Source organism: Gavia stellata, chromosome 7 (genome assembly GCF_030936135.1).
Source record: "Gavia stellata isolate bGavSte3 chromosome 7, bGavSte3.hap2, whole genome shotgun sequence".
Taxonomy (NCBI): domain Eukaryota; kingdom Metazoa; phylum Chordata; class Aves; order Gaviiformes; family Gaviidae; genus Gavia; species Gavia stellata.
In genome coordinates, this window is record NC_082600.1 from 12,119,559 (window position 1) to 12,139,177 (window position 19,619).

The 19,619-nt window shown below is 37.4% G+C and overlaps 1 protein-coding gene across 1 annotated transcript in view; it reads right to left on the bottom strand.

Annotated features, from left to right (window-relative positions):
* TDRD9 (tudor domain containing 9) overlaps nucleotides 1–19,619 on the bottom strand; it is a 90,103-nt gene that overhangs the window by 46,727 nt on the left and 23,757 nt on the right. The window contains 5 exon segments of the mRNA XM_059819446.1: nucleotides 2,605–2,769; nucleotides 7,817–7,897; nucleotides 10,249–10,371; nucleotides 12,855–13,076; nucleotides 13,531–13,628. Of these exon segments, the coding sequence (XP_059675429.1) occupies nucleotides 2,605–2,769; nucleotides 7,817–7,897; nucleotides 10,249–10,371; nucleotides 12,855–13,076; nucleotides 13,531–13,628 (689 nt within the window).

Sequence of the window (19,619 nt, forward strand, 5' to 3'; positions counted from 1 at the left end):
TCTAGCCATACCAAAGGGTTTACTGCAAACAGGCATACAGGAGAAAAAAGTAATGACTGGCATTTCTATTTATCTTCCAAATCACAACTGATACCAGTGAATACCCAAATTATCCAAGTCAGAACTGCTCAAAGAAAATTTTTATTTTCAAGCATAGTTTTAAAACACCAACAGAAATGAGTGACATATTAAAACCAAGAGCTCTGCAGGATTTGTAAAAGAATTCTACATTTATACAGTAATATCCAATTATGTTAAGATTTTTTGAGAAGGGACAAAGGTTCATACCTCACAGCAAATAAGACAGTTAAAGGACTAAACTGATTACAATCAAGATGCTTTAAGGAATGAGTTATGATTTATGTAATCTGATTGTATAGTTATTAATTTTAAAATCAAAAGGAAACTTGGAAAAATTCTGTTTATCTAAAAAGCAAAGACTGTTTTTTCTTTTAACTTCTGTATTCTTTTATGCGGACTTTACAGGCTTTTATAGGCAAAAATAAAATACTAAGAACTAAAGCCTGAAGCCTGTACCTCAGGCAGTTATCTAACTCATTTTGATTTTAGCATGATGAAAGATGTGCGCCTGCTTCAATATGACAGCATTAAGTCATTAACTGCCTTAACACTCAGGTTCTGCTTTCATTTTTATTAGCATGTTACATAAAACTTCCTAGACCTTCCATGTTTTAAAGTATTTTTTAAATAAAATTATTCAGAGAAAATCTCCACAATTAGCACTGTAAGAAACAAGACACGAGACCAAACATCAGTGCTTTCTAATTCAATTTCTTCTTCTTTTTTTCATACGTATTAAAAATAACCAAAAAAAAAAAAAAAAGAAGATAATCAAGAGCACTTATGTGCTTCTATTGCTGCCCTAAGGTACAAATAACTTCTTGGACAACCATACTCTTCTCCTCCTACTGAACAACAGAATGGCTATAGCTAGAACAACACAACATAAAAGAAACAGATGAAAACTTTAAAAAAAAAAAGGAAGTTAAATGCTCCTATACACAGAGAAAATAAAAAATATAACAAGGCGTAAGCGCTGAAAGCAGTTCCTTTTGTCTGCAAACTTTGAGGTGAAAAGTAGGGCAGCTGACATTCAGCTCAAAGTGCAGCTATGACAAATGCAACTTGACTGAAGTAGAATTCTTACTGAATGTCTTGGTTATCTTTTTGTTGTCGTTTATAATCAAAAATATTTTACAAAAATCATATATTACATAATCTCCTCTCCATATTATCTATCTGAGCTGCCATACTAATGTATAAAAACTGACGGGCCAACTGCTGTATGCATTTAGTTTACTTTTTTGGCTGCATTAAAACTTCAACAGTTGGCAGCCTTTTATTTCAGCTTGCCTGTGTTGATGCATAACCAATGCGTGCACTGTGTACAGCATAAGCAATTATTTTTTTCTGGGTTTCCCATAAACTACCTGTTTGTTTTATTTCTCTAATTTAATTTCTGCAGAATTGAGGGATGAAAGCTAAAGATTAACAGTATGTTCACGTACTGCTCCTGTTCAAGTGCATCCCCTGTTTTCTTTATTGTATTAACATTATAACAGTGTTCTGAATTATCAAAATTGACCAATAATTACTCCCATGCCCCAGTTATTAAAGCCTGAGTGCATTTGTTCTACTTTGCTTTAACCTGTTTATTTTGCCTTGGACTATAATTCTGAAAGAGTTCAGAAACTCAAGTAAATTCCTACACAGCTGTTTTTCAACTGTAAAACAAACTCCTATTATAAAACCACAGATACCAGATTAATTCGAACTTGCATTTACTCCTTTATTATCTGTTATCTATGCATATACATGCTGTACAATAGCATGTTAGGAGTTCTACAAACAAATATACTGTGCAGTTTATAAGCTAAAGATTGACACAGCAAATGAATCTGCAGCCATTACTACCCTCTTTAGGCATTAGAGCAGCAATTCTCCAATGCAGCCATATTGGCTGTTAAGTGGCCACCAGGGATTTGGTGGATATCTATTATTCTAACGTATTTCCATTACTCAAAATTATGTACTTGCCATGGTGGCCTACATGGCTACAACAGAAATATGTTCAAAACTACTGCATAACAGCTCTGGGTCTATTAAAAAAAAAGAAAAAAATGGAAAAAAAAGGAAGCATGTGAGCCTCAGCTGATAGAGAAGCCAACTTGATAACATCAAACTTTAATCACAAATGCTTCTTTTCTGATGACTCTCTTAATTTCCTAGCTCCTTCTGCCTTTGATACATAACAGCACAATGAACCAACCTGGGAAATATTCCCTGAGTTTGTCAGCTTTATTCAAAGAGATCTATAAATCCTCATATGTTACTTTCTGCACAGACTTTTTACACTGTTCATCTTGGATGCAAACTACCAAACAAAATGCCACATACTAAAAATTCCCAGCCCTTTACATTCCATTTCTGTTACATGACAGAAAAACTTGGCTGGTGCTAAGAGGACTCCTGTTTTATCATCATATATTGTTATCTAGAACTGTAACATAAAATTGGTCATTTGTAATTTTATTACACAGCTTTCTTATTATGTCCAAAGAAATAAAGTTGTATTTACAATACCTTGAAATGAACAGTGTGCTTCAAATCATCAAGATAATATTCTTCGATTGCATAAGGCTTGCCTTCCACCTTAAATACACAGGCTGGATTCAGACCATTATGAACAGGAAGTGCAAAGTAATCAGCAAATTCTTTACAGTTGATGGAAGCAGACATCAGTATTACCTGTTAAAAAATTGCACAGCAAATGTAAAACATTAATTTTAACATGAAACGCCACACTGTGCTGGAATCTCCACTTATTCTTTATGCTAAAATGGTCTAATTTTGGTTACTACAGGTATGTATCCTAGGCACATTTAAAGACAATCAAAGCTGAATCACAGAATCAGTACAGTTGGAAAAGACCTGTAAGATCATCAAGTCCAACCATCAACTAACACCACCACGCCCGTTAAACCATGTCCCACAATGCCTCGTCCACACGTTCCTTGAACACCTCCAGTGATGGTGACTCCACCACCTCCCTGGGCAGCCTCTTCCAGTGCTTCACCACTCTCTCAGTACAGAAATTTTTCCTACTATCCAGCCTGAACCTCCCCTGGTGCAGCTTGAGGCCATTTCCTCTTGTCCTATCACTAGTCACTTGGGAGAAGAGGCCAACACCCACCTCACCAAAACCCCCTTTCAGGTAGTTGTAGAGAGCGATGAGGTCTCCCCTCAGCCTCCTCTTCTCCAGGCTAAACAACCCCAGTTCCCTCAGCCGCTCCTCATCAGACTTGTGCTCCAGACCCCTCACCAGCTTCGTTGCCCTTCTCTGGACACGCTCCAGCACCTCAGTGTCCTTCTTGTAGTGAGGGGCCCAAAAATGAACACAGGATTCGAGGTGCGGCCTCACCAGCGCCAAGTACAGGGGCATGATCACCTCCCTACTCCTGCTGGCCACACCATTTCTGATACAGGCCAGGATGCCCTGAAGATGAACCTCTCCATAATCTTCCCCGGCACCGAGGTCAGGCTGACAGGCCTGTAGTTCCCCGGATCCTCCTTCCGACCCTTCTTGTAGATGGGTGTCACGCTGGCAAGCCTCCAGTCGTCTGGGACCTCCCCTGTTACACAGGATTGTTGATAAATGATGGAGAGCGGCTTGGCAAGCTCTTCCACCAGCTCCCTCAGTACTCTTGGGTGGATGCCATGAGGCCCCATAGACTTGTGAGTGTCCAGGTGGCATAGCAGGTCATTAACTGCTTCCTCCTGGATCATGGGGAGTTTATTTTGCTCTCCATCCTTGTCTTCCAGCTCAGGGAGCTGGATACCCTGAGGATACCTGGTCTGGCTATTAAAGTCTGAGGCAAAGAAGGCATTAAGTACTTCAGCCTTTTCCTTATCCTTGGTGACAGTGTTCCCCCCTGCATCCAGTACAGGATGGAGATTCTCCTTGGCTCTCTTTTTGTTCTTTTTGTTGTTAATATATTCGTAAAAACATTTTTTGTTATCCCTTATGATCGTGGCCAGATTGAGCTCTAGCTGGGCTTTTGCCTTTCTAATTTCCTCTCTGCATGACCTAACGAGATCCTTGTACTCTTCCTTCAGTTGCCTGCCCCTTCTTCCAAAGGTGATGAACTCTCCTTTTTTTCCCCGAGTCCCAGCAAAAGCTCCCTGTTCAGCCAGACCAGTCGTCTTCCTCACTGGTTCTTCTTACTTCCCTAGGAAGGGAAGATTCCCTAGGAAGCATGTGGAGAAAGGTAAGCACCTGTAAGAGAACAGCTCAGGCTAGATGCCTAGGGCAGACAACATGAAAAACTTTTTCCTGTGGTAAAAGTTCAACCTAAAAACATATAATACTATTCCTTAAGCTTATGATCTCTACATGGTCCTTAAAAGAAAAAAGTGTACACTAAGTATTTTAAAGTCCCATTTTACTAAACAGTTAGATTAGATATCAGTGCCTTTAACTCCATCAAAAGATGGGGTTACTTCTACAAGAGCAGTAACTGTAATTATAACCCAGCCTTAAAAATGTTACTATAATGATTTTGAAATACGTCAAATAAGTTTTCTCTCAGTTTCAATTAATTTGTGCAACTTAAAACTCCCAAGGATCATACTAAGCTCCTCGCTCTGTTTGCCGACTCTGACAATATTTTTAACCTGTATTCACCTAAACAGAAGACCAGAAACCACATTTGCTATCTGATGACACCTTTTCTTTCAGTTATTATGAAATTCAGAATTTACAGCTTTGTTGTTTTCTCCCTGCTTAGACAGCATGATATGTGCAGAATGGGGCAAGGGAGTAGAATGAAGTAAGCTAGTGGCCATGGCTATTTACCCTCTAACGCCTCTATTTGGAATGTGCTCCCACTGCTCAGCACAGCCAGCTGGAATAAACTAGACAGCTTCAACTTGAAAAAAGACAAAGAGCCAAGGAGTTATAATGAACTGTGTAGTGTTCAGCTTCTTTATCTTCAGGTCTCCTGAGCCACTCTAAGCAGTACTTGTAAGCTGGGACACAGTCCTCTTTTGCTTTCCTGATGCCTTGCATGAATTCAGAAACAGAATAAAATAAAGACATCAACACCCAAAACAAAAATGCAATGAAATACAAGAGCACCCCCCTTATGAAGTGACAGTCAGGCAAGCTCATGAAGTGGGCATTGTACCACCATGCTCAGTTCCAAAGCAAATGTAAAGGCACAAGGAATACATGGAGAGGTAGTCTAAATCATGAAGTCATTTAACATGATCCTGAAAGGAGGAGAAATCTGAAAGGACATAATTCTGCAAATATTATATAAAACCTGTCCCACTACAGCATGAACTGCCTCATGACTCAATAGATAGTGGCTCACCTATGCTAGGAAAGTAGGCTGAATGTAACCTTGCCTGAAGGCTGTTGAAACAAAATCCAATCTAAATTATCCTAACTGCAGTTACAGGCAAGGAACATCAAATTATCTCTTCTTCCAGACAATCTTTATAATTTACACTTTCTAATCTGCATGGAGTCCTTCCAAACTGTAAGGAAAACCATAGGTTCCTAACAGAGTGCCTGAAGGATCACATTACTAAACCAAGAGTTTGATCAATTCCCAAAGTGGAAATTCAACAAGCATGCGTCACCAACATGGCAGAGGAACACATTGGAATAGAGGGTAATCGAACCAGACAGTTCTTCAAGATCAAGCAGTCCAAAAAACACTCATGCAGTGTGGATATGTCTAAAGCCCCACCATATGATACCAAAAATATACACAGTAACAACTTCTCACTTCAGATGTCCCTGAATGGCAATTTGCTAAAACCTGGAAATATGGCTGTCTTTATCCTGTTCTTATTTCCTACCTAAGCAGATGTTACTAGTCACTACTGGAAATCGCACTGTTCGGTCTGACCCAATAGAGCCATTCTTACAGTTGTAGGTTTTCTTGCAAGAACCCCATCCCAGCAAGAGCAACCTTAGAACAGTCAATCAAATGTCTGCCCTGTGATCTAAAAACAATAATCTGCACCAGCCATCTGCCAGAAAACTCAGCATATTTGGTCGGTGAACCACAACAGGTAGATCTTGTCCTCTGTATGTCAGAATCACTCTTGCCATCCTGTTAGTTGATGCAATGTTGAATTACCTGCTACTTCTGTGGTCTGCAATGTCTAGGTTAGGAGACAAACACCTCATGTATGTTTCATATCACCCTGCATTATAAATACATTTCTTTCCCTTAAACAGGTCTCCTTGCACCCTTTTATTTCATGAATCTGAGGGGCTGGGAGAAGAATCTTGAATTTTCTAAATTAATTTGCCACATGATCCCTTCCTTTATAGTTTTTCAAAGGGGCTGAAAAGGGATTAAGTAGGAGACACTGGGTTCAGTGTATAAGTTCAAACTGAATAACCTGTTCCACTCTGCTAAAACCCAGCAATTGAGATCAAGAGTTCCCCGCTCCCCACCATAAAAAATTCAAAGGGACACACCCCCCCATCTAAGATCATCTCAGATTTATAAGACATGAAACTGTCATCTGAAGAAACAAATGCAGAGAAGGATATAAAGGAGATAAAGTTTTCCAGTGACAATTTTGAGAGATTTAATTGGAGTTATAGAGAAAAAAAAATCTTTCAGGAACCCATAAAAGAAAAATGTTTTCTAACAGAAAAGATAATAGGACTTGTAGGGACTCCTGCCATTGACAACAACCAGATAATCAACATCAAGGGCAAACTTTTCACAAACTGAGTATGAGCAAATTATTTGGTATTCTCAGTAGGCAGAGGCAAGTGCTAAGAAAGGCTGAATAGTTTCACACTACTGTGTCTGTATTTAAAGACAAGTGAGTTTTCTTATGGGCAAGAGAAGGGATAAAAAGATGTGAAGTGCACATGCACATGCCCTCTGCCAAATGGAATAGCACTTTCAGTGAGTGAGAGCTAGCATGCTTGGAAGATCTAAAGACCAAGTTATCTGAGTTTGAATCAGTGAGGTGGATTGTACAGAAGACGACAGATTCCCTTCCAATAGCAACAAAAATAGCCAATGTAGATTCAGGTTACATCTGTTTTGAACAGAACAGTGTGCATTAACTGAACAATTAACTGAAGCACTTAAGGGATATGTCCACAGCCTCACAAAATTTCTGCTGTCCCAAATAGCTGCACAGAAATATACCTAGTTAGCCTAACTCTATCACCTGTATTTAATTTCTTGCAATTCAAGAGTCCATTACTTTGAGACCACAAAGACTAAACATGTCATGCTAAATCTCTGCAAACTCTGCTCTAGTACAAAGCATAATTACCTAACATGCAGTGAAAAATCTCAGCCACGTTTTACTACTAGCTCTTGCTTGAAGTTACAATATAGCATTTCTGGTTTTTGCTATTTTTCCAAATATGTTGTCCCATTTAAAAAAAAAAGCTCAGTGTTTCCAAGAGTTAATGCTACCATATTTAACCAAGGATAAACACTGCCCTCAATACCCAATACGTAATTCTAGTCAAATACCCATCTTGCATTTTTTAGCCTCAAGCAGACTTCAGAAACTAATGCATTCTAACATGAGGAAAAAAAAGCCTCTCAGAACGCATTATAGAAGCCAGGAAAAGAATGCCCTTTAGCTTGCTTGCTTACGAAGAGCCTCAAACTAAATAATATTTTAGTACAAAATAATGACACATTTTAAGGTAAGTTCTTTAAAACATGCCCTTTGTAGACCAAAACACGTAAAAATTTATTCTTGCAAGAAAAAGTAGCAGAATATACTTTGAACCTACCTTTACAGATTGTGAATTTGTACGCAACAGTTTACGGATCACCAAAAGCAAGAAATCCATTTCTTCTGTACGCTCATGCACCTGGAAGACATTATCCACAATTGAATATTCATTAATTCATGCTCTTCTGTTTGACATTCTCCTCCTTTGCTACTCAATTTCATGCTTTATTTTCATAACTTGGAACAACAATATATTTTCATAGAAGAAAACACACCTTTTAACACTATGCACGTTAATCACATTTTAAAATCCCAGCATAGCTTTTCAAATAACTACAGCACCCTTTGTGACAATCATATGCCACTATTAAGTCATGAAAATTATCGAATGACTAGAAAACCAATTGTAAGCTCTAGCCACTAGTTCTACCAGAGTTGACAATAACAGCTGAAGTGATACTGAAGATGGACAAGTCAATTGTACTGGTAAGATCACAAATGATCCAGGTAGGGACTAAGTCTGCTTGTCTAACAGCTAAGCAAATTCAGTTGACTCCATGTGTTCCCAATGGCTTCTAGCTATGATCAAAATACACAACTGCTTTCTAAAACATTATTTTCCACCCAATTCTTTATATATCCTAGCACCTGACTTTTCTGGTTGCTTGTTGCAGTTCAATAAATACTTCTTCTCAACATTACTGAGGATGATCATATCCCTTTCTTGAATTATTACAGTTTAAATATATTAAGTGCAGCAGCTTTTTCCAGAGCTTAACCTTCAAAGGTCAACATTCATCCTCTGTAAGGCAATTAGCATATTCTAACGTAATATATACTTATATTCAATACTGCCCCATTACAGAAAAGATGTAGCTAAGGCAGTGTGCAGGCTGACAGCAAGATCTTGCTGTGAGAAGTCATGATTAGGTTTAGGTTTGCTTAGGTATGTTCCTAAATGCCTGGAGTACTCTAACAGGGCTGAGACCTGCAATTAAGAATGGAGAGCAGCTGGTTGCTAAAATCATAGGATCATAAAATGGTTTGGGTTGGAAGGGACCTTTAAAGATCATCTTGTCCAATCCCCCTGCAATGTGCAGGGACATCTTCAAAAAATGGTTACTGTTGGGTCAAGATCACAATCTGTGAGGTAAATGTGGGGGAAAAAGTGGCACATGAGGAACAGGAAGGACTGGAATTTTGGCTGGGGAAGCAAAAAAACCATACAAGTCTTGAAAGCTAGGAGCTGCTGAAAGAAGTGGTACAAGCTGATATCATCAGTTCAAATTACAGCACCCAAGCAAACAAGGTTTTTCAAACCGCTGCATAAATCTGTTCTCCTGCACAAGGTGCCACAAAACTTTACTCATTATGTTTTGTACCTAATAAAGAAACAATCTAACACTTCCCTATGTAAGCGGCTTCTATTGTTAAACTTTTGCATCTAACATCTAACATGCATTTCCTTATTTTATGCTTAAAAATTCTAAGGTTTGCAAGACCCTGCTAATACGGTAGAGTGGTCTCAAATCTTTCCCATGAAGAAAACTGGTGCAATTCTTTAGGATTTGGGGTTTTTTGGTTATTTTCATCTGAATGAAGTCCTAAAGTTTCTTCATACAAAAGTGTAACTATTTGCTTAATCTTTCCAGTTTTTCAATGTGCCATCTCAAGTGCAGTCACGACAGCCTTCATTATCACTGTAATGGTCTAATGGTATACCAAGTACTCTCTCGCTGCTTCTCATATACCCAAGAATCAAAGTCATTCTCAGCTACAATAATGTAATGAAATAAAAATTAAAACGAGCATAAAAAAAAAAAGTCCTCTTCTGTGCCACGACCTCCCAAGATTTAGTCCTACACCTTACATGTGATTTACATTCATGGTTTGTGAAAGCACAACTTCACATCTGACTATATTTAACAGTAAAATACTGTTTACCCTCAGAAAATAAGCATAAAAATACGTAAAAATATACGAATTACAAAAAATCCTACAAGTATATTTTCTTTAGCTTTTTAGTGAAGTGACAGCAATAATGATGAATCCATATGAGTGGACTGTAAATCCAGCCATAAGACAGAGAATTTTCAGAGGACTATTTTATTTTTCAAGACATCCATGAAGAGTAAAGACTTTCTAAGGGCAGTAACAGCCAAGAGAGTAAAAACTAGCCGTCGCCTCCTCCTCACAGGCCTAGCCAGAAACGTTCTTGGAATCCAGGCAGTGGATTTCAGAAAACATTTCAAGGCATTCATATCAAAAGCTAAACACTCCCAAACATCCCCTCCACACCTTCAGTTCTAAACTTCGTTGCTCAAAGGAACACCGAGACAAGCCTATTAAAAGAAGTGTTAGCTGGGACAACTTATACAAAGCATCTTTACAAGTAGATGTCTGAATTTTTCTTTCTCTAGCATGGTAAGAGAGACAAAAAAGAAGAAGGTTTTCTTAATATGAAATTTAAATTTATTTTCACCAACTTACTTCATCAATGAAAATATGTGTGAATTCAGCTAGGCTTTTGGCACAAACTACTTTCTGAAGAAGAACTCCAGTTGTCATGTACAGCAACCTTGTCTCCTTTGTGGAAATGTTCTCTAAACTTACCTAACACAATGAGAAAAAAATAGATGTGAACAGACAGTTAATGTATTTACAGGAATTATGCATCTGAAAGAACTCCAAAATGAAAGATAGTGTAAACTCGTAAGAATTATTCATTCAAACTTGTAAAAGCCTGTGTACAAATGTGTTTCTAAAGCCCAGAATCAGTTAACTCAGGAAGTAAAAGATTTTCTTTGGGAGAAATTAAAAAAAACCCAGAAGTTTATAAAATAAAGGATGAAAATTTCTTGCCGGGGGCTATGGCCTGAGAATAATTCTTCTAAAGTTTTTAAAAGGTACATACATGGATCTTTCCACTAAGAAAAAGATTTTGCCAAAATGTAATTTGCTTACTGGACAGGAGAAAAGGAAAGAGGTATAAGGTATCATGAAGACCTTCTTGAGAGGAAGGTTTTACAACCCTATGTTAAACAATGGATTTATGATTTCTAAAATACTTCTGTAACTTCAGCTATCTCAGGTGCTGCCTACCCAGGCGGGCAGGCAGAGCCGTGACCATCTTTTGACTTTCCGCTTTTGAAACAGCCTAGAGCAGACAAGTCCAGTCAACTGTTCTTCTACTTCCATGTCTGCTCAGTTCATGCAAGTACTTGTAAAACAAGCATGCCACATCCACATAGGCTATCCTGAAGACAGTTTGGAAGCACACCTCCATTTAACATCTTTAAGACTCATTACCCTAATGAATCAATTTTGCAATTTTATGAATATTTAATTCAAGGTATCAAGTCATATAAAACACTTCGTTTAGAAACTACTTTGGAAAAAAACAACATATATAACCTGCAGTAATTCTACAAAGCAATAATTGGAAGTTATTTATATTGGCTTAGTTTAGATTTGAGATAATGTCAGTTCATAATTCCCACGTAGTTGTCTAGAATGTTCACCTCTCAGAACCGAAACTTCTTTAGTAAGTGGCTGACCATGAAGAGTATTTTTACTTCATTTTCCAACCTACCTGTGGAGAAATTAAACTTCATAGTAGTGTAAAAAAAAAAAAAGGCAAAAGCATTTTTTCCTACTACAGCATTTCTTGTACATATATCAAAAGAAACTGCTAAGATTTGATATTTAGACAAAGAACAGTATTCAGTACGGATTGCAATAAAGATCCTTTTGATACAAAAATGAAGCTGATGTATCTGTGTAGCCCTATAATATCGTATTGCTATTACTAGTAACAAGCCATAAGCTTTGTACCAAGTTTGCAAGGTCTCGGGACTAGGGCATGTCAGGCCTGCTCTCTCTGAACTTTTCTTGATCTGCCTCTACCTTTGCTTTACTTGGTCTAGCTGTGACAGCACTTTAGCGTACTGTAGAGATATACAGGCCTGGTACAGTATGAGAGGCCTTGGGAAGTAGAGAGACAGGATGCGGAACAGAAGCAAGCAGATGTGGGGTAACAAATGAGGGAGAAGCTTGGCACTGTAGACCCTATGCTATAAACAACTCTGTAATGGTCAGTTAAAAGTAAAAACCTCTCAGATCTGGAACTGGACAAAATTGGTTTTATGGGTAACAAAGACAAAGCATCTAACATACATAAATGACACCATATGTAGCACACTCGGATGCAACCTGGAGTTGCAGACCAATGAAGAAAAAGGAAGATGTAAATGCATGTTAGCAAACATATTTATATATGACCCTAAGTGGGAGCAAGAAAGGAAGAAACAACAAGAAAAAAGAATAGAGAGGAAGAAGAAACCAACATGTATTCCTCCCAGCAAAGGACTCCAGAAGCAGACAACTCTCCATAAACATCCTCCCACTGCCAACACCAGCACGAACCCACCGGCCTTAGGACCGAGAAAAGCTAGTCCAGAGACAGCTACTATCAAACTATCAGCAAAAAAATGATCACAGCAGTTTATTGTAGTTACTGACAAAGAGCTGATTAAAGCACCAGTATCTGTGTCAAAAGATGAAAAGTGCAATCAGGTTTATAAATGGAGGGATAGAACTGAGTCTGACAAAACAAAAAGGGGAGGTAGGTTTAAGAGGAAAAACTAGTTCAATTTTTTCATATGTTAAGAAGAAACAACAGGACATTCACAAAAGTCTATCCATAAATGCATGAAAGTTTTGACATAGCTGACAGCTAAATGTAGTAAAGTCAAACAAATCAAGTATGTTAATTAAGAAGTTTAAAGGAAAAGTGACAGAATATAGTTCTCCTGCAACAATTTCAATGATTAATAACAGATGTGCCCAATTATCAGAATGCAGACAATTAAATATTTCTTTTGGAGTCTCATTAGCATTTATAGTTGTTCAACTTTAAAAGTTTAAACATTTAATTATAAATGTTTAACAGGAAACAGCTAGAAACCTGCAATTCCACTTTAAAAGAAGATTCTGTAACATTCCTTCAGTATGCTAGATACGCTTAAAAGTATTCAAGAAAGAAGATACGGTAGTTTTTAATGTATTTTAAAATACAATTTGAAATTTTCTTATACCTGGTATCCTACAAATCCACCTAGTGTCCACGATCGTTCCTTGCTAATCCACCTGGCAATGCTGCTGGCACCAATTTTCCGAGGCTGGGTAACAGCAATGTTGCAGTAGATAGAGTGCTGAATGCAATAATCCAAAATATATTGTGGAATCTGTGTACTCTTACCACTGCCAGTTGCTCCTTGTACAATCACAACTGAATTGCTTTCTATCAGAGATACTATCTGAAACAATTTTTCAAGAAAACTTGTAAGTCCATAAAACAACTCAAAAACAGATTTCAAAAAGATTTGGAATATAAATAGCTTCCAGACCACACATCAAATATCTGTAAAACATTGTGCTGTATTTTCTATGATCTCCTAGGCATCTATAGATAACTGGACTCCTAAAACACATTAGGAGATCACAGAAAAGAACACGGGCACACACTCACATATTTTACATAAATACCTATAAACAGTAAGTATAACAGCAGTGTTTCTTCCTCTAAAAATTTTTATACAATGATTTTGTACAATGAACAAAGATTTTGTACAATGCTTAAAACAGGAACAGAAGTTTCCTTCTGGAAAAAAAAAAACCACCACAAAACACCAAACCAAAAAAAAAAAAAACACAAAACAAAACATGATTTTCAACTTTATTGCATAATGAGAGAAAGTACAACGCAATTACCTCTTCCCTGTGTTTGGCTACAGGCATATCCACACATTTATGGTTACTTATTGGTATAGAAGTCCAATCACTTGATTCACACTGAGACAATGAAGTATCTAGGCATAAAAATAACCACGAGTAAGTTATTTCAATAGAGAAAGGGCAAGACCAGCAGGAGAATATGATCACAGTATTTGGAAACCTAACTTCTACCAAATTTGCATCACATACTTATGAGTATTAACAGAATTATTACTTTTTAATATTAATAGATTGAAGAGACACTTTATGTTTATGCAACTGCTGTTTTACTGGCAGCAGCTCTGAAAGACATTGCTTCTGCTTATAAGCCACCATCAGTGTCAAGGATGTATACAATTCTATAATTCTATATGCCTTTCTCTTAAATAAAAAAAAACAGTATTTTTGCAAAGTTTCCGTTACAACTGTCAAATCCACCCCTGTTCCCAAGAACTTTTTTGATGATACTGAAAACATACACCTTATTCATGCACCCATGTGTTGTTTCCCTTAGAGCCTAAGCCTACTGGATCGACAGTACAAAAATAACCCATTCTTTGACACAAAGACCACTGTATTTCTACCATGGCATTTAAAACAAGTCTGGTAAGTATCATGATGATCTTTCAATGTGATACTACATTCTGCAGTCTCCTGGCAGGAGTTAGTCACTGTTAGCACTGGGAAAATCAGGACAAAAATCTTACAGTGAATCTTACATGAATTTCTGCTAAGCAGCCTGCTGTCAGTTTGACCGTGAAAAACCAAAGAGCAACTGAACAGGTGTGGAGGCAGATGTAGAAGGGAAAACCAGGACAAGACTTCAGTAAGCAACAATTTTGCAAGTTACAATTAAACCATTTGGCTAAAAAAGCCACTATACTGAAATCAAAAGTGGAAACACTTTTCATTTCAAATGGGTTTCACCAGGTACTATGGTGAAATTTACTTACTTATTTGGATACAAATAATAAAAACTTTAATAAATGCATACCATAGTGGGAAAGAAATCTAGTATTCTTTTTACAAAGGAGCTACTTACTGTAAAATAAAGGCTATAAACTAAATAACTGACTAGACAGTTATAGCTTCCTTTCTTCAGAACAGTTACTAACAATCTCATACAGCAGTGAAGCAAAAGCAGGCAGAACAACTTCTTTTGTCTCTGTACCATACCTGAATGTGCTCCAACCCCCCCGAATTGTCTTCAAGTGTCAAGGAATACAAAATTAGTTATTCCCACATTAAAACAAACCCCCAAAAGCTGGACAGTTCATTAAGACAGTTTCATAAAGCACTAAAAAACAAGAGTTCTCCTGAAGCCACACTCTCCAACAAGAAAGGTTCTTTACCTAGTTTCTGTGTAATGCAACAGTCATAGGTGATCATTGCATAGTAATTTACTTAGCACTACTAAACACATACGAAACAGAACTTCATACCAGCATCCCTAGAAAATATTAACTGTCCTCTTTAAAATACTTTTGGTCAAATTTCTAAATATAATCCCCAGGAAAATTCATATATAGCCTTCTGTCATAGCAACACTGTACAAAGGCTGATGGCTTCCCCCTGGCACAAACATGTCACTACTGAGACATCAGTAGCTCTGCATGATTTGACCAGCGCTGGAAGAAATCTCAAGCTGCTAGGGAAAAGATCCCAGTGTCAGCATATTCCTGCTAAAGCAACATAGCCTTCTCACCTCTATCAGGTTCTCCATGTAACAATTGCAATTTTGAAAAATGAGTTAAAAGCATACAACACAAGACAGCAGCAGCTCTAATAGTGCTTATAAAAAAGGGAGGGACAAAAAAATTTAAATGGTAGGATTCCCATTGTAAGCTTCACTAACTCATTAAAAACCCAGTGTACTAATAAGAAATTATTAACCTAAAATTCAATAAAGAATTTTATTTTAAAAACACAAAGTAACAAACCAGAAACAAATAAACAACCACCAGTATTCATGTACCTGATGAATAATCACATCCATTTAATGAATTTTGTATAACTCAATTTTTTCATTGATGAAACATAACTTTTCTTTATATTGCTTTTTATATAACAGTTCTATGACAGTGATATCTTACCTTCTCCTAAGCACAGAAGTTTGGGAAAAAAATCTACCAAAAGTAATCCAACGTTAGCCACCATCAATATGCAGAGTTTGAGAACTGGCAGCCATATAACCATTTAGTAGATGCCGCAAGTACTAAGAACTGTACGATTTGTTTTTTTCTCTTCAAGACATGTTCTCTGTGCTTAAACTGAAAGAAACATCACTGAGTTTGCCCGGGGAACTAATACCATGACAACCATGAGACTTCTATCTAGAGCAGACAGTACAGTCTCGGGCCTCAGAGTAAGCTGGCAACTACACATGAACACTGACGCGACACAAGCAGCCATCAAAGGGCCCACTCTAACAAGCTGAGGATATAAACCTTTTCTGAAATCCAATATGATCATTAATGAAAAAACAAAACTGGGATTGGGAACTTCGGTAGCCAACTTGGAAGATGTTAAACTTTTGCTTTTTTTTTTTTTTAATGAAATGTGGCGTTCCGAACAACGAAGACTCGCTGCAGAATAGAAATACTTGAATATACATCCCTATGAAAGTTGCAAGGTTATTCTACTCCTTGAAATAAACATTCAACTGTGGACTCTATACGACACAATGTAATTAGCTTCAACTGTTGCTGTTTGGTTCTGGAGCTTTTTTTTTAATATCTATTTATGTAATAAATCCCAAAAATGAGAACTGGTCTTTAGAAAAACAGATCACTTTTGCAAATACAGAGGCATCTACAGGTTAAAGGAGTTACAGAACTACAGACTTATCAGTAAGAAAGGCATAAAGTTTCACTGTTTCAATTGCTTATACTTTCTGGAAAACATTATCAAGACTGGGACAACAAAACCAGCCGGTGCACACCTTTGTAAGACGTTACGCTCAAACACACATCTTGGATTCTGACACATAGAAAATGCAGGACACTTTCAACCTGAAAATAGTAAATTGAGGAAGCATGCAACTGCCCACCAGGCTGTTGTATGAAAAACAAATTAATGCTAATCCAGAATAAATAATTACATTCTTTTCTCTGTTCAGTGCCAGTGCAAAAAGAAACTGAAAACTCAGTTATGGGAAAGATGAATTTGCCTGCTCACTTCCTTTTCAATTATTATTAAAGTTCTGTAGAGATATGTTGACTGCCATGACTAAAACAGTCTGCTGCCTGTGGAACGAGCAATTTTATAACATCTCCATTATTGTACCCCTTATAACAGATGTATTCCTTCCAGTACCTGTTTCCTGAATTGAATTTGAAGAGATCCTTTAACACAAGATTAGATTTTTGCTTCACCAGTTCTCGAAGAAGAGATGGTACAGCTGGACCTTGGTATCTGCCACTAATCAAATTAAAATGAGATGCATAAAAAACCCCATACTTGAAAGTGCTGTTTAGGTGAGTCAAATGAGATGCTTACTACATCACTGATCATTCCTCCGTTGAGCTACAAACATGCAAAGGGATTACAGCTGGTGAGCAAGCTCGCAGGAAAAGAAAGCCTCCTCAGGAAACAACCAGGCTCCTACATTGAGCCACAAAGCCTAAGGACTTCAGGTAAGTCATGCTACTTCAGTCAGAACGCAAAGTACATGAAGTCGCTGCTGATTGAGCCCTGAAGAGCTTAATCCAGAGCCTGGGCAAAGCAATTATCCTTCCTGACTGGGGAAAACACGCTAACAGTTCTCTGTGTCTTGAAGCCTTGACTGCTGAAGAATGCCCCCAGGTAACATTAAAATTCCTAAGAAAACACCACAAGTAATTAGTCTTTGCCTTCTGTTCTCCATTGCAATCCTCTTCAACTTGCACACATTTTGAATACAAAAGGATTTGGGATGAAGATTTGTGCTATGATTAATTTTCATGGAATGCATCTGTTCTGAATCAAAAACATTTAAGGAACTCTATAACTTATTTTTTTTTTATATTTCAGAAACCTGATCAGAAACAATGTTTAAATTGCTTCTTCTTTGTAAGCAATTACTTCACTTGGGACCTAAAAGTTCCCCAGAAGAGATCCATTTAATGGTGTGAAAATAATGAAGACAGAAGAGGAAAAAAAACCTGCCATCCACAAAGCTGCATGAAAATAATGATATAGGCATCCTTTAATAAAAAAAAAAAGGGAATTCATTAAGGATTTTGGAAGCTTTCTTAAGAGTGAAACTCTTAGTGCATACAGTTTAGAATACCCAGATTTGGGGGAAAAAATAAATAAAAAAATCTGTTTTCCATAGGATGCTTAAAGCAGGCAGGTGTGCCATACACTCTGCACAACATCCTGTGACCTCACTGAATCAAAGGTGTCTGTAAGTCTGACCCTGAAAAAAACAGTACCAATTGCCAGTACCAAGGCACAAGCAAACACCACAACAGCTTCAGTAGCTCTGCAAGATTTAAAATAGGCTGTCAATTTATATGGAAGACATCATCTACAGTTAGAACAGCAATTCAGAAAGAAAGAACGAAGCAACAGAAGGGTTACCAACTCTGAAACCTTCAGGGCAAATCAGCTTCTCATTTCCATGTTGTGCAGCTTATTTGTTGACTACATTTGTACTTAACACAGCTAGCGTGGTAGGGCCTGGTCTAGATAAATCCTTGATCATTTATGACAATTTTTCATGTTCTTCAATAGAACATGCACATCCAGATTGATATAGCTGATAGTTACACATGGGTCTTGAAGCTCTTGAAATCTGCATGATTAACATATTACCATTTGAGAACAGCATTCTCATTAACAACATACACATTTATAATCCATAAAACTAACATTACAAATCTCATTCTCACTCGCTGAGCTTCTTTATTATATTATCCTAACATAATATTCCTGAATCTGTCTGTAAGTCAAAGTCAATAACAGTAAGGATGAGGATTTTCTGAAGTTTTTGTGTTATTTTACATCTAAGTGGGATCTGGCAGCTGTGTCTCAGAATGCTGCAGCACTCTTCCAGGCCCATCACAATCCAGTCTGCTGAAGAGTCCCCCACTGGATCGCATACAGCTGGGAGCAGAGTGCTGACCAGAGAAGGCAGGCATCAACACCACATCGAACAGCTCCTGAAGGAACTGAGACTCCAGACCATGACACAGTCAAAGAGTAGGAAGAGGAGGGAAAAAAAGAGTCAGAGGAAAACATCTAATAGATTAATAATAAGAAAGTATGCATATGCTAATATTTTAGGATTTTTTTTAAGGTGGTTTGCTAACTAGATGCTCTTTAAGTAAGTTATAATTGGAAGGCAAGAGTAAGTATTAGAAGGTATAAATTTCAAGGACAAACATTTTAGGGTAGACCATGAGAAAATAGGTATTTATAAAATAAAGTACCATGATGACTATGCAGAAATATTTCCTAACAAGCCTAAGTTATAACCCTGTTTCGTTTACAGGAGGAACATTGCTAGCATCAGCTGCATTCAAAATTAAGCAGGCCACCAGTGCTGCTAACTTAAGTTGCTAGCCTACCTTAGGCAGAATTCTTTTTTAATAGCTGAAGGACATTAAATGATTTATAGAATTTCCTTGAATTAATCAATACCACTCTACTTTTAAAGAAACATCTAAGGAACGTATGCTTAGTCAATTTGTTGCTGTCCTTCCTTCACTAGTAAAGCACATGAAAAACTAGGGAACACCACATTCCTGAACTACAACATTTGGAGCTTCTTCCAGTTCCTTTATTCCCCCATTTTCACCTTTCAATACCTCCTTCTCTCCCACAAATTTTATGTAATGTCAAGTGAACAAGAGAGTATTTTGTGGTTAGGACAGATGGTTAGATGCACTGCACATGCTGGACAAGCCAACTGCACCTACTGCCTCTCAGCTGATAATAGGCCAAACAAATGGCTTCATGACCTACCTGAGTTCAGAGGTCATATAATTTGCAGAAACACTGAAGGACAGTAATTTCTAGAAAATTTCTCAATTTGTCAAATTCTGGTATATCAGTGAAGGGGTACAGGAAGTGTTACAGAGAATGACACATGCAACAGACAA